General features: G+C 37.1%; 1 protein-coding gene across 1 annotated transcript in view; it reads left to right on the top strand.

Annotated features, from left to right (window-relative positions):
- LOC107551463 (semaphorin-4B-like) overlaps positions 1 to 14,332 on the top strand; it is a 77,024-nt gene that overhangs the window by 61,069 nt on the left and 1,623 nt on the right. Inside the window, exons 8-13 of the mRNA XM_016233075.1 lie at positions 234 to 391; positions 8,923 to 9,104; positions 9,599 to 9,749; positions 11,458 to 11,668; positions 12,852 to 12,967; positions 13,390 to 13,547. Coding sequence (XP_016088561.1) covers positions 234 to 391; positions 8,923 to 9,104; positions 9,599 to 9,749; positions 11,458 to 11,668; positions 12,852 to 12,967; positions 13,390 to 13,547 — 976 coding nt within the window. The remainder of the gene's footprint in view (positions 1 to 233; positions 392 to 8,922; positions 9,105 to 9,598; positions 9,750 to 11,457; positions 11,669 to 12,851; positions 12,968 to 13,389; positions 13,548 to 14,332) is intronic.

Raw genomic sequence — 14,332 nt, 5'->3', positions numbered from 1 at the left:
ATAGCTTAATATTTTTCCATAAGAGGCAAAGTTGATGAAAGACACATATGCAAAATCAATACTAAGCACATTGATAGTGTAACAAAAGATTTCTCTCAGTAATTACAACTAAAGGGGTTTCAGGTGGACCAGTGGCTATATTTGAAACACAAAGTCCACATTACTTGCAAACACTGCTGTCTCTGTGCACGTTCCATGGCATGGATTGACACTTGTTTTTATTTTTCCCTCAGACCCTGCTTTTGTGGGCTCAGCCTACATTCAGGAGAGTTTGCCCAAAGGCAATGTAGTTGGCGATGATGATAAGATTTACTTCTTCTTCAGTGAAGCCGGAAAGGAGTTCGATTTCTTTGACAACACCATTGTGTCACGCATCGCTCGCGTGTGTAAGGTGAGGGACAGTTTGGCATCAACACATTGTTGAAGGTGGTTGGATTAGGGCTATTCCCCCCACATACATGTACAGACAGAGCATTTATACACCCCTCCCCCTCCCCCAATGAAGTGCAAAGGAATACATGCCAGTATGTTTGTGCATGTTAACAATGATGCACAAGCAGAGGTGTAAAGAGTACCTAAAAACCATACTTGAGTAAAAGTACAGATACCTTACAGTGAAAATTACTCCACTACATGTTACAAGTCACCAATTCCAAAACAACTTGAGTAAAAGTCTTAGAGTATCTGATTTTAACAGTACTTAAGTATTTTACTTATACTAAATATAGGCTCAAAGATGCACTAGTCAAAGAGACATGCCAGTGATAAAGTGTAATGTAGTGGAGAAGCTGGGGAAAGCAGGCAGAGGCAAGGATCTATGTGCTGGTATTTCATGGAAAAACTAGAACAAACAATAAGGCAAAAACCAAAGGGAACAAAGAACAAAATGACTGGCAAACAGACAACCATTGCATTCAACAACTCACAAGGAACTAAAGAAAAACTAGGGCTATGCTATAATGGCTAAATAAAATAATGTTAAGTAAAATTAAAAAGCCAAAGCCTTCTTGCAGTGGATGTGCTGGTTTGGGCCTCATTGCCGGCTGCAGTCATGTCCTCATCTCATATATAAAACACCTCAGATTCACAAATACTTGCTGAGGATCAGTTTGGGTGAATAAGGGCAAAACTCACAAGATGCAGTACTTTCAGTGACCTGTAGCAGGCATTATCACGTCTTTTGTAGCAGAAATAAACTGCTGCAGAAAAAAAACTAGGTCCATGCCAAATGTAATGTGTAACTGCAACACTCATTTCAAATGCAGTGGAGTACAGAGTACAGATACTCATTCAAAAATGTAGTGAAGTAAAGAGTAAAAGTTGCTAATATATTTGATACTCAGTACAACTACAAAGTACCCGACAAGATACTCAAGTACAGTAACTAATTACATTTACTCCAATACTTTACACCTCTGTGCACAAGTGTGTGCATGTGCTAACATGGACTACATGATGGTTTTGTCACACCGAGGTGACAGACAGAGGTGTGCTACCTTCAAGAGAGTTTAGAAGGTTTGTGTTTCAAAGATGCATTCTTCAATGCAGAACGCTCCCTTTTTATGGTCCACCTCGAATTCTTATCACTGCTCAGCAAATATTAGCATTCATCTGTCGAGTTGAGGAGCAGCTGAAAATGCACATTACATACAAAACACACACATTTCTCACAGTTCCTCCAAAGAGGAATACTCCCTGGACTGCACTTTATTGGATCTGCAGGAAAACAATAAATGGCCAACGGCATCATATGTACAAAGTCCCAAAACTCTTCACAAGTGAATAAACAGGGAAAGGAGCTAAGAAATAATTAATTTAATATATTATATAACATTTAGTCCAACAGCAATGGGACTTTTCACTGTTTGAATTGTTCTGCTTGTCTGCTTTTGTTTCTTTTAGACAGACTGAATAGTGATCGCGGACTGTCTTTATGAGGGAGTCATTAAATCATTCAGTCAAACAATTCGTTCACAACACTGATTCATTCAGGAACAAAGCAAGTTAATTTATTTTTGAGTGAGTCATTAAATTGTTGACTCAAGTTTGTTCAAACCACTGATTTATTCAGTGACTCTCTTTATGAGTGAGTCATTGAATCATTGACTCAATTGATTTTTTTTAAACTACTGAGTCATTCAGTAACAAAACAAGTGCCTCTCTTATGAGTAAGTCACTGAATCATTGCCTCAACCAATTTGTTCAAACAACTGATTTATTCAGGGATGAAAATAAGCACCGGTGAGTTGAATCATTGAATCATTCACTCAAACAATTAGTTCTAAGCACACTGACAGTTAATTCAGCTGTGGACTTGTTTGGAACTACTTTAATTTAACGGAACAAAAAAAGGCAAAGTAACTGTCAAATGAATGTTTCCATATATTAACTGCTGGATAATTGAAAAGTACAAAAACAATGTCATATTTTCATACTGTTGGTCTAAATATCAGTATTGCTGTGCTGATATTCTTAACAGAATCTCTCTTGCTAATGTGATATTGCTTAAACTATTTATATGTTGCATGCAAAATAATCTATTTAGTTAAAATACACAAATAATTTCAAATGGCTGTCAGTGGAGAAAAATGCTTTTGAGGTACAGAAATCAAGCGTAGCATTACTTCTGGGAGGTCACGTGAGTCAAGCTTGTATCAGCTGACTCTCAGCTGATCCACGTCTACCTATAGGAACATGATGCCTATCACGGCATTCCTATATAAGGTCTATTCAGTATTATTCAGCAGCTTTATCACTTGCTCAGGAGCAACTTACCCTCCTCCATCCCCAACTCCTCCTTTCGTCACAGTCAGGACTTGGCTTTCTAATATTCCTCGTTAAATCAGACTCTTTTTATCTTTAATAATGTTGTTACATTAAAATGTCATTAAGAACATTAATGATATCTGCATTTGTTATTGTGGTTATTGCTGCTCTCCCTGTGTTACGGGGCGATGAGGACACCCTGCTCATTCATGACATGCATTTGTGATATCATACTCAAATTTGCTAAATAACTGCAGGACTTGGGACTTTGAGAACACTGTGGGCATTTATACGTTATTTTTATGAAATAAAAATATTTTATGCACAATATTTCCGTTACACTACACTAACTTTTATCTTAATTCTTAACAGTTGGACAAAAAAAGTGTCTTTCAGAAAAGACAACAAATGTGTTTAAAGCTTAAAGGGTACAGGAACTACAAACAATTTAGTGTGGACATGGTTTGTAAGTAGTCCCAATTAAGAAAACACTGCCTTAAAATAGTCCTCTTTTTTTCAGACAAATCACCTGTATACATTCTGGAGAGGTCAAGCAACTGTCCTCCCCTCTCTCTGTCAGTGACGCGACAGCCTACCTTTCCTACATACCAGTTAAAGTTTAGGACATGAATTAAAGTACTAAAATATGATAAAGTATGATGAGATAAGTATTCGGCGCAAAACAACTTTGCTTTATTGGGAAAGGATAACGCGAGCAGCACGATGTGACAAAAGACAGCACACCCAATAATCAGTTATGTCTCATTTAGCAGATGCTTTTATCCAAAGCGACAGTAGGAGAGCATTTAACACACACTGGATCCCCGCAATGTGATGAGGTTCTTAACGGGTTCTATTGTCTTTTGTCGCGTCGCATGATCACATCCAGTGTAGACGCGACGTTACAATAAGTTAAATCATAACATGGAAACTTGATCGCGTGATTCGTGTCATCGTAACATAACACTTACTTACAGTGTGTGTTTGAAAAAAGGACGTAATCGTCCTCTGCTTTTTTCTGGGGTGCATTTTACCCCAGACCGCCAAAGAGCAAAGAAGTGAATGAACAAAAGAAATTTCGAGAGCAGCAGGAGATTTGAAGCTCATGGCAGACACGCCCAAGAGATGATTCGCCTTGTGATTGGCTGAATGTTGGTTCACTCAAATCTTAGTAACAAATCAGAGAACACGGGCGGAAATATTGGTGGTGGGTCAAAAAAGTGCGGGGGACAGAATCACCTGTTTCTAACAGTGCGGGGGATGTGTCCCCCGTCCCCCGCGGCTGCTACACCTCTGGCTGCATGGATAAGCAGGAAGCTTTTATCCAGAACAGAACCATACCGCCAACCCAAACTGTTTGCAAAGTGTCTATCATTTTGACGATAGTGGTCCTGACAGAAGTGTAGTTATGGCATCTACAAGCAGGGGTTAATGGTGCTATGCTAACTTTGACCCCTTGGTATTTTAAGTGATGACAGTGATGAATAGAAACATTCTGCGATTGCCATGTACAGTAGCTCATTCAAACAGGCTTTTTAAACCAGCTTCACTAAGGATAATTAACTAATGGTTTCCGTTTTCACACCAGCTAATTCACCAAGTGGCAGCCGATAGAAGGTTCATGCTCTCCTGTCTCCCTGCCTTGTAATATGGATTATCACACAGGCTGCATGAAACGCCTCCTGACAGTTAAATGGTTGCCATGCAGGGGAATGTGGCCTGCTTATTTACATCCAGTACCTTAAACATTATCCCAGGTTCCCTTTTTAGCATGCCCCATATTCCTCCTGCCAGAACCACTGGAGCCCAGCCATGAGGAAGGGAATGAAATGATTATGTTTATAAGCTGCATTTTCTTGGTATTGTACCTTATCTCCTGTCATATAGTAAACAAATGTAATGACTCCTGCAAAGCCCATTAGTAGATTTAATTGTCATGCATTCTGTGATGTGACACGCAACAAAGCCACACTTATAGGCCAATGTGCGAGTCCTTTCCTATCACATTTTTGACTTTTCTGAAATGTAATTTCCTTTGCTTATGCTCTTCGTCTCAAAGCAGGGCATCTGTGCACAAAGAGTGATCTGAATCTTAAGAAAGTCTCTGCATTGCCAGTTGGGTTAAAGCACTGACCTTGTCTGTTCTGAACGGTGCATGATCGGAGTGAAACATCTGCAAGATTCATCTGCAAGATTATATTTTGGTTTCTTCTCTTTTTGACTCCTAACTCACCTCCAATTATGTGTCACTATAATTTGGATATTGGTGCACTTTTGCACTGATGACCATGTCAAATTCCAGTGGAAACTGTGATGCATGTCATACTATCCGCTTATGTACTGAAACAGTTCCTTATTGTTTTAAGATTCTTTCTGAATAGCGCCTGGGGTTTGCATTTGAAAGCATACCCTATCATTTACACTCAGAATGACAATGAGACAATGAGCAGCAGAAGCTGTAATCCTTTGATTTTAAATTTAAAATGAATGGCATATGTGGAAACTGCTGCGTATATGGCAACACACACACGCATATACAGTATATATATACAGTGGGTACGGAAAGTATTCAGACCCCCTTAAATTTTTCACTCTTTGTTATATTGCAGATATAAATGTATATAAAATTGTATCTGTATGTTTACATTATGTAGAAATAATGAAAAGAATAATCATAAATGAAAATAATTTAAAATAATTACATTTTAGATACTGCATAATTTTGATGGTTCAAGTACTTATAGTATAGATTATAGTGTAAAGGGTAAAGGTCCTTTTACACAAACTATGATGGTAACGTTTAAAAAAATCATCCTAATTCTATGATAATAGGGATATTCACACCTATACATAAGTATAACGATAACAACAATCAGGAGAATTAATTTAATTTTTTTCTAGCTGATGAATTATAAAACCATGGACAGCTAATCAGAAACCATTCAACTCGAGCTCAAGCATTTAAAACCACAGATGTCAAAACTGTGTGTGCGCAAGCTTAGAATAAACAGAACATTACCATGCATTTGTGTCAGTGCTGATAGTTATCTTTATAGTCATTGTTCTTGGTATGAACTGCCCTTAACTCAGCCTTCAGCTGTTCACAGTGCTAAACTCTCTGCTGTTCAATGATGGGTGGGAGTTTCCCCTTAAAAGATTTTATTGGAATGTGTTGTTGCCGTCCTGCTGGTAGGGGAAGGCGTTGTCCTGCGTGCTGGATTACAATAATATTATAATTAGAGGAAAGCTCATTTTCTTTGGAGAGCAGCTGAGATGAATGAATAAATGCTTTTGGGACCTCTGCTTTAGGTACCTCTGGCTGTCGTTCAGGCCATTTGTACTTCACATTTGTCTGTTTCTCTGCTCTCTGCCCAAATGTCTCTTTCTGTTCTTGTATTTGATTTTATCACTCTGTCCATTTGTTTGTTCAGCTGTTCGGTATGAAGTTCTGCTTAAGCGAGGGTTGACACTAATATAAAGCTGTCCTGAAAAACTAAAATATTTAGTTGATTCATGGTGTGGCTTTCTTCTTCACCTGTGTCATAAGGTTTATTATCCAACCTCTCTTCGTTTTTGTCTTTTCTCTTTAGATCATTTTGGCTCGTTGTTTTCAAACCAATATTTGTTTTATTTTTTAGGGTACTTTTTGTTAAATAGATAAAATGGAAGCATTCAAGTCAAGTCGGTAATAGATTAAGCAGCTGTCTTTGATAATCCAAGAATTACATACAGTAAGTTGCTTTTTTCATCTGTTGATGTCACTTCATTAATGAAAATAAGGTACAGCTGGTGAAAGATTTGTGGTCAGTTGCATGCATATGCTGTAAGTTATTATGCTACAATGATTAGTTTGCTTTTGTAGTGCCTTAGTTCACAAAAAATTAACATTCAATTTGTATTACCATACTGAACCGCAAAGAGAAAACTGCCTTTATATATGTTAATATAAACAGAAGATTTAGACTTCAGATCAACAATTTCTCCTTTTGTCTTTTCTTATTTATGTTACATATGTTAAAAAGGTCATATGATGCGATTTCAAGTTTTCCTTTCTCTTTGGAGTGTTACAAGCTCTTGGTGCATAAAGAAGGTCTGTAAATTTGCAAAGACTAAAGTCTCAAATCCAAAGAAATATTCTTTATAAAAGTTAAGAGTCAACCCCACCTAACTAAAACTGTTCGTTCTAACACGCCCCCACATGTCTACATCATGATGTGGGAAGATTTGCATAATGCCGCACAAATGTTCACGCAAAGAAAGAAGGCGTAACTTTTATTCTCGCTGTTGCCGCCGCCGCTATGTTGTGGAGACGCTGTGTGTTTCGTTGTGAAAGCAAAACTACTTTGTTTGGCCTTCCAAAAGAGGGCACAACTACAAATCAGTGGTTAAGTTGTATTTACAACACTGTTCCAGAACAGTTCAACCCAAATATTCAGATGTGTGCTGCACATTTTACGGAGGACGAGGACTGTTTCCAGAACCAGTAGCCTACAATGCTTCTGTGCACAAAGGCTGTTTCTATAAAGTGGGGCAATTCCAACTTTGCAAGGACAGTCTGGCGCGTCTTACTCACGACCGTAAGTACGTTTACATATTTAAAGAATTTGCCACTGACGATTCAAACGCGAGTTTTGAGCAGTGTAGAGTAGCGCTTGTTGTTTGTCATTTCTCCGATCACAAATGCAGACATGGTCTTATGTTTACGCAGCGCGATGCGCAACGCAGCACGTAAAAAGACAGTATAAGTCATTATAATCAGTAATTATGTCCCCACTGGATGCAACAAATGCCTTGTTTATAATGGGTTTTATTGGTTTTGTCTCGTCATGCCGGGAGACGGCATCACAGTATGGTAAGGGGCGTAACATTTCCATCACACGCTTGAGGTATTCGGCCAATCACAATGCACTGGATAGCTGGCCAATCAGCGTACACTTTGCTTTTCAAACCGATGAGCTTTGTAAAAATCAGCGCGTTTCAGAAAGGCGGGGCATAGAGGAGCAACAATTATGTACATTATGTGGAAAATAATGTTTTTTTTTTTTTTTTACCTTAAACCGCATAAACACATTGCATTACACCAAATACACAAAATAATGTTCTTTTTAGCAACATCATATGACCCCTTTAAAATACAACACAGATTCATAACATTGCCTGCTAATGGGTAATTCTCCATAACTAGCTGTGTTTTTTTTCTGATAGACTTTAAATCCCTTGAATTATACTGCTTTTGTTTTAAGGGAAGTACCAAAGTTAAAGCCTTTACAACCCTCAGGGCCCCAATCACAAAAAAGCACTGTTGTACTCAGTCTTAATGCACAACATGTGATAGAAGCTGCGGTCCTTGTCCAGTTCTAAATCTTTATGTAATAGAATATGTAACAGATTTCACTGAAAGCTGCCATCATGATCAGCATTTCCATTGGCTGCACCAGTTTGTTGGCATCCACAGCAGCTGCTAGTTCCCTCTCATGGTCAGAAGAGGCCATAACAAGTCTTTGCACATTTCCTCCTCACTTTACATTCACATTTGTGGCAGACTTTTTTTTTTTCTTCATAAAAAGCAACTTCAAAGTATATTTTGCCAGCATTTGTGTGTTTTCTGGGAATCAAACCCATGAACTTGTTGTTGCTACCTTTATATGTTACCAGTTGAGTTTCAGGAACACCTAACTAATTTCTATCAGTGGTGTTATTGTTAACTAAAACGAACACTAAAACAATTAAAAGGCATTTTCTGTAATTCAAATAATAATAAAAAAGTAATAGCCTAATATTTATAAAGTACCAAAAAAGGTTTTTGTATAACATATGTATACGTTTACCTATATTAATAATTATATGTATATGTGTATATTTATCTATATATGTGTATATATACTGAATATATCTTACAGGGAAAAAAAACTTAAAAAAACGAACTGAAATATGTTTAAGTACTAAAATTACTAAAACTAAAATTGAAATAGAAATAAAGTAAATGAATAGAAATAAAAAACAAATGATATATAAATGAAACTAAAATCTTAAACTAAAATGGAAACTGAAAATATAAAAATAAAACCTAATTTAAAGTATCAATAATTACTATAACAGTACCGGTATATACTGTAAATTATACAAAATGATTTCTATGTGTATGTATTCCCACAGGGTGATAAAGGTGGAGAGAGGGTTCTTCAGAAGAAATGGACAACCTTTCTGAAAGCCCAGCTCCTGTGTTCACTGCCTGACGATGGGTTCCCCTTCAACATCATCCAGGACATGTTTGTACTGACCCCCAGCAAAGAGGCCTGGAAGAGTACTGTGTTTTATGGAGTCTTCACCTCACAATGGTACCGCATTAGCCTACACTATATCACCTGAAAACCCATTTAGCATACAGATAATATAGTGTGTATAGTTGTGGCTATGTTTGTGTTCCTTTGCAAACTTAAATCTTTTAGAAAAAGAAGACATTTGTCTTTTAGTTCTGTTATTGAAACCTGCCTGGCACTCAACCAGACTGCTTTTGTGGTGCTTAGCGTAGGAGTTGTGGGTATTGATTGAGTGCATTAACATAGGGGCAAAAGATACAGGACAGGCAGGAGATGTCAGCAAAACTGCAGATGCTTAGAATAGCCTCCCTCTTGAGTCCGCCTACGCACCTGTTATGTCTGAGGTTAAATTAGACGTTTTTTGCATTTTGTGTGCAGTCCAATTTTTGAGCTCCTGTTACTGTCTTAAAGGTGTCTGTCTGTGAGGTTGTTATTTTATGGTGTGGTCATCTGTGTTTGGTGATTATGCATATGCAGATCGATTGTAATGATTGTTGTGTTTGTGTGTGCAGGTACAAAGGTGCATCAGGCAGCTCAGCTGTATGTGCGTTCACCATGGACCAGGTCGAAGAGGCGTTTAATGGACGTTACCGGGAAGTTAATCGTGAGACGCAGCAGTGGTACACCTACAACCATCCAGTACCAGAACCCAGACCTGGAGCGGTAAGTTTTGTGTTTTCTTCAAAAACTGTTTGGATGGAGTGCAACCAGGGCGGATTTACCTCTTTTCATGACATAGGCAAAACAAATGTTTGGACCCCCCTACCCTATTAATATAATAGGCCTAATATTACCACCCAAGCAAACAAAAATATTTCTTAATCAGTGGAAACCGTTACAGTGTTTTCTATCGCAAGCGCTTGCGTTCAGTCAATAAAAATCAAATGTAGTTCTTAATTTGTTTGAGAACTGAGAAAGACCATTCCATTAATAGGCGTGGCGACGTGCATAACCACTTCGGGAGTGCATTATTTCTCTAATAATTTTAACGGCCTGGAGTCACAATCACACATCAATTTTTCAGAGGATTTGTTTCAAGACATTTGACATGTTTCCGTTCTGAAATCTCGTGTGTGTTGAACTAGCTAATATTTTATGCACCCCATCCCAAACCTTCCGTTGCAAATTCCAAAATGTAATTTTAAAGCTAATAACAGAGGCTTGAACCACTGATATGCAGGCTAACGCAGTTGTTAATGCAGTCTAATGCAGTTATTAGAGAGAGAGAGCGAAAGAGAGAGAGGGAGAGATTAAGTGCGTGTGAATACTTGCGTGTTGCATGTGCGTCTCTCAGCAGTGTTCAGCAGCAGCGTCGACTAATAGCGAATCTTTAAGTTGAACTGCTTCAAGAACTTCGCTACTGAGAAATGTCATGTAGCTTTTTAGCTGTGAAATTTTATTGATAAATTTGCTGGGCAGCCGCAGCTCTGACAAGTTTTCGTGTGTGCGCGAGTGTGTGTCTGTACTGTGTGTGCATTTGTGAGAGATAACGGGAGAAAGAAAGTGTGATTTCCCTACATAAAAAAGGTTGAAGACATGGAAATAGTTTGTCATTTTTACCCTATTGTTTGTTATATTTATTTGTTCAATGTCTTCTGGGGTTTTGGTTCTTTTACTGTTGCAGATATCCCATAGTATAACAAAAATATTATATATCTCTTCATTGTGTTTGGGCCCACAAATATATAACATATATATTATATAACACTTCATTGTGTTATTATTATTAATAATAAAACAACGAAAATAAAAATGTGTAAAAAAAAATCTAGTTAAACTAACGAAAACTGTGATTGCCCGTTCTTCCCTATTTTGATATATTTGCGAATTAATTTGCTCTTCAAATAAAAAAATTAATAAAAAAAAGACGGACGGAACGGGATTTTATTAAATGGGAATTGATAGCTTGGTTGTCATTTGGTACTTTCTGTGATCTCATGTGAGTGACAGGTCACTGCAATGAAGGATTTATTGCCCTCTCTTCATGACGTTAATAGTGACATCAGAAAAGAGATGTATAAAAAAAAAAGATGTGCACAGATAAATAATTTCTAATACACACTGCATAAAAAATAATAATTGTCAATTTTGATTTCATTGTGACTTGTATGTAGAACATATTGTATATTGGTGATCGGTTGTAATGAGAATTTCACATTAAAGTTCTAGCTACCAAATATCTAGAAAAAAGCTTGTTCGACCGTGAATTCAGGTAATCTGAGTACAAGATCTTTTCAATCACACTTTGACATTAGTGTTTGTGTTGAAAGTTACATTGATTTTGCCTGCCACTCACCAAAAATCACTGATTGCAGTTAGAAAAAAGGTATTGTGCATTGTTTCTGAGGCGTCTTTTTCCATCTTTCTGCAGTGCATCACTAACACGGCCCGCGCCCAAGGGATCTCCTCCTCCCTGCACATGCCTGATAAAGTGCTGAACTTTGTGAAGGACCACTTCCTCATGGATAGCGTGATCCGCAGTCAGCCTCTGCTGCTCAAACAAAACGTGCGCTACACGGAGCTCGCTGTACACCGAGTACAGGCTCTCCACAAGACATACGATGTGCTCTTCATCGGCACAGGTGAGGTCTTAGACCACCATATACGCATATAAAGCTCAGCAATCTCAGTAAATCTAGACTAGGCTTGACCTAATAGTCTCAGTTAAACTGTGCCAGGTCAAGTTGTTCCAAACCTGTATGAGTTTCTTTCTTCTGCTAATCACAAAATAAGATCTTTTGAAGAATGTGGGTAACCAAACAGTTTCTGGTCCCCTGACTTCCATAATATTTTTTTCATACTACGGAAGTCAATGGGAACCAGTAACTGTTTGGTTACCAACATTCTTTCAGCATAGCAGAGTGAAACCAGGAAAAGATTTACACACAAATTTTAATTACATATGAAATGTTCATCTATTTGGATTACACAGTTTTAACATATACAAATTAATAAACCTAATGTGATGCGTATTTGTCAGTCACACATAATTTAAACAGGTAAGACCTCTGTAATAGTACTAATAAACAAAATGTGCTTTAACTTCACAGTAAGCAGTTTTATATTTTTATCATCAATAAATCCATTTTTTTTACAATCTTATACATTTTCTAACTGAATATTGTTTGTTCCACAGCTAGATATATTTTAATTATGTTCATAGTTTTTAAATGAATAAATTTAATTGTTTTCACAATTAAATGATTAATTTCGAATGTATGATTATTGCAGTTAAATCAAAAAGATGCTAATAGTTCATGATAAACTATGCCATGTGTGTGTGTGTGTGTGTGTGTGTGTGTGTGTCTGTGTGTGTGTGTGTGTGTGTGTGTGTGTGTGTGTGTGTGGAAATCTGACCCGTTTCATTTATGTATGACTGACAAATATGCATCACATAAATTTCATTAGTTTCTGTTAAAATTGTGTAATCTAAATAGATGGAAATTTTATATGCAATTAAAATGCATAAATCTCAAATTTAGGCCTAAATATTGCTCGTGTTGGGTCGTGGTGGAGAAATTTGCAAAATAATGAATATCCCTTATTGCGGCAATCCATTTGTAAGAGGATTGACTCTTGTCTAATCTTGTTTTGGTTTCATAGTTAGTTTCATTTACCAGTAAGTTAGGATCATTTTCCCATTTTCTTACTAAAGCCACTTTCCACTTGTCACAACTTGCAGTATACTTAATGTTATGTTACCTGTTAACAAAATGGCCCAGGCTCTTGAGTACATAATCTCACATCACTTGTGTTATGTTTCAGATAACGGCAGAATTCACAAAGCCATCAACGTTAAGCACAAGATGTATATCATTGAAGAGCTGGTGATTTTCCCCGAGCCTCAGTCTGTACAACACATCGAACTGGATGATGAGAAGGTACTTCATTTTACTCTTTAACTCATCCTATTTGCATTTGTTATGCACACTGGAGAGTGTGATGCATTAATGAAGTGACAGCGTGGCAGGCAAAGGGACCCTTCAGCCACTGAGATAGTGAGGCCTGGAAGGGAGATAATTGCATCCATGTTTCCTCTCTGAGGAACTGTGAACAGATGGGAAACAAACAGTGTCTGTTCTGTTTGTATACTATTCGGTCTATTCTTCAGCTGTATGTGTTACACCATAAGAACTATTTTAAAAAGGCTTATTACCTCTGTCAGTGCAATTATCATGTATTAGCATTTACTGTATGCATACCAAGCATCTTTCTACACTGGATTTATCTGTAGATAGACTGTCCTAAAGAGTGGACGTCCTGAGAAGGTGTCTTATTTCTGTTGTGTTTGCATTTCCAACAGGGGCTGTTGTTTGTGTCCAGCTATTCTGGGCTGGTTGAAATCCCTCTAGCCAACTGCTCCAACTACCAGAGCTGTGGAGAGTGTGTGCTGTCTAGAGATCCTTACTGTGCCTGGACAGGGAAGCAGTGTTCAAATATCAAACATGCGCCAACTAAGAGGTTAGTACATTTCCATTACTTGCTCTAGCATTCGACTGTTGCACTTCAATCCTTATAATAAGTTTAAACCTGTATTAAAACACAAATTTAAACCATTATCATATAGATTTGTTTCACAAAACACAAATGAATGAGTACTACGGTACACTGTGGTGTAACCATAAAGTAAAAAACTATTTTTTTTATATTTTCCTTAAGGACTGTTCACACCAAGGACGATAACTAGCGATATAGCGATATAGTTCTAAAAATAGTTCTCAATATTAAAGAATGGCAGAGTCCACACCACAGCTATAACAATACAGGCACAGAGAAACAATATCATTGGAATCACTTTCAGAACAATTTTTTTTCCAGCTGATGAACGATAAAAACATTGACTGCCAATCAGAATCAATCCTGCTATAATGAGCTTGAGAATTTAAAGTGGCAGACGAGCGTGTGCTTGGAATAAACAGGATATCGTCCACTGGTGTGGACGCTAGTATAGTTATCTTTATAGTTATTGTTAATATTTTAACAAAACTGATTTACTGGTTATTACTGGTTGTAAAGTTTTTATTACAGAATTTTTTTTTTTTTTTTTTTTTTTTTTAAAGGCTGTTTTTCCCCTTAATTATAATAATCAGGACATTTGTAAGCTGTATATTTTTTATCTTTATGTCCTCCAAAAACATTAAAATGAATTAAGCAAGTAAAACATGCATTATATATATATATATATATATATATATATATATATATATAGGCTCTTTTGTAAAAATGTATTAAACAAAAATACAAAT

Source organism: Sinocyclocheilus grahami, unplaced genomic scaffold, assembly GCF_001515645.1.
Source record: "Sinocyclocheilus grahami isolate Dianchi unplaced genomic scaffold, SAMN03320097.WGS_v1.1 scaffold424.1, whole genome shotgun sequence".
In the NCBI taxonomy this organism is placed as follows: domain Eukaryota; kingdom Metazoa; phylum Chordata; class Actinopteri; order Cypriniformes; family Cyprinidae; genus Sinocyclocheilus; species Sinocyclocheilus grahami.
The sequence above is the reverse complement of the archived record's forward strand: the minus strand, read 5'-3'. Positions and strand labels throughout refer to the sequence as shown.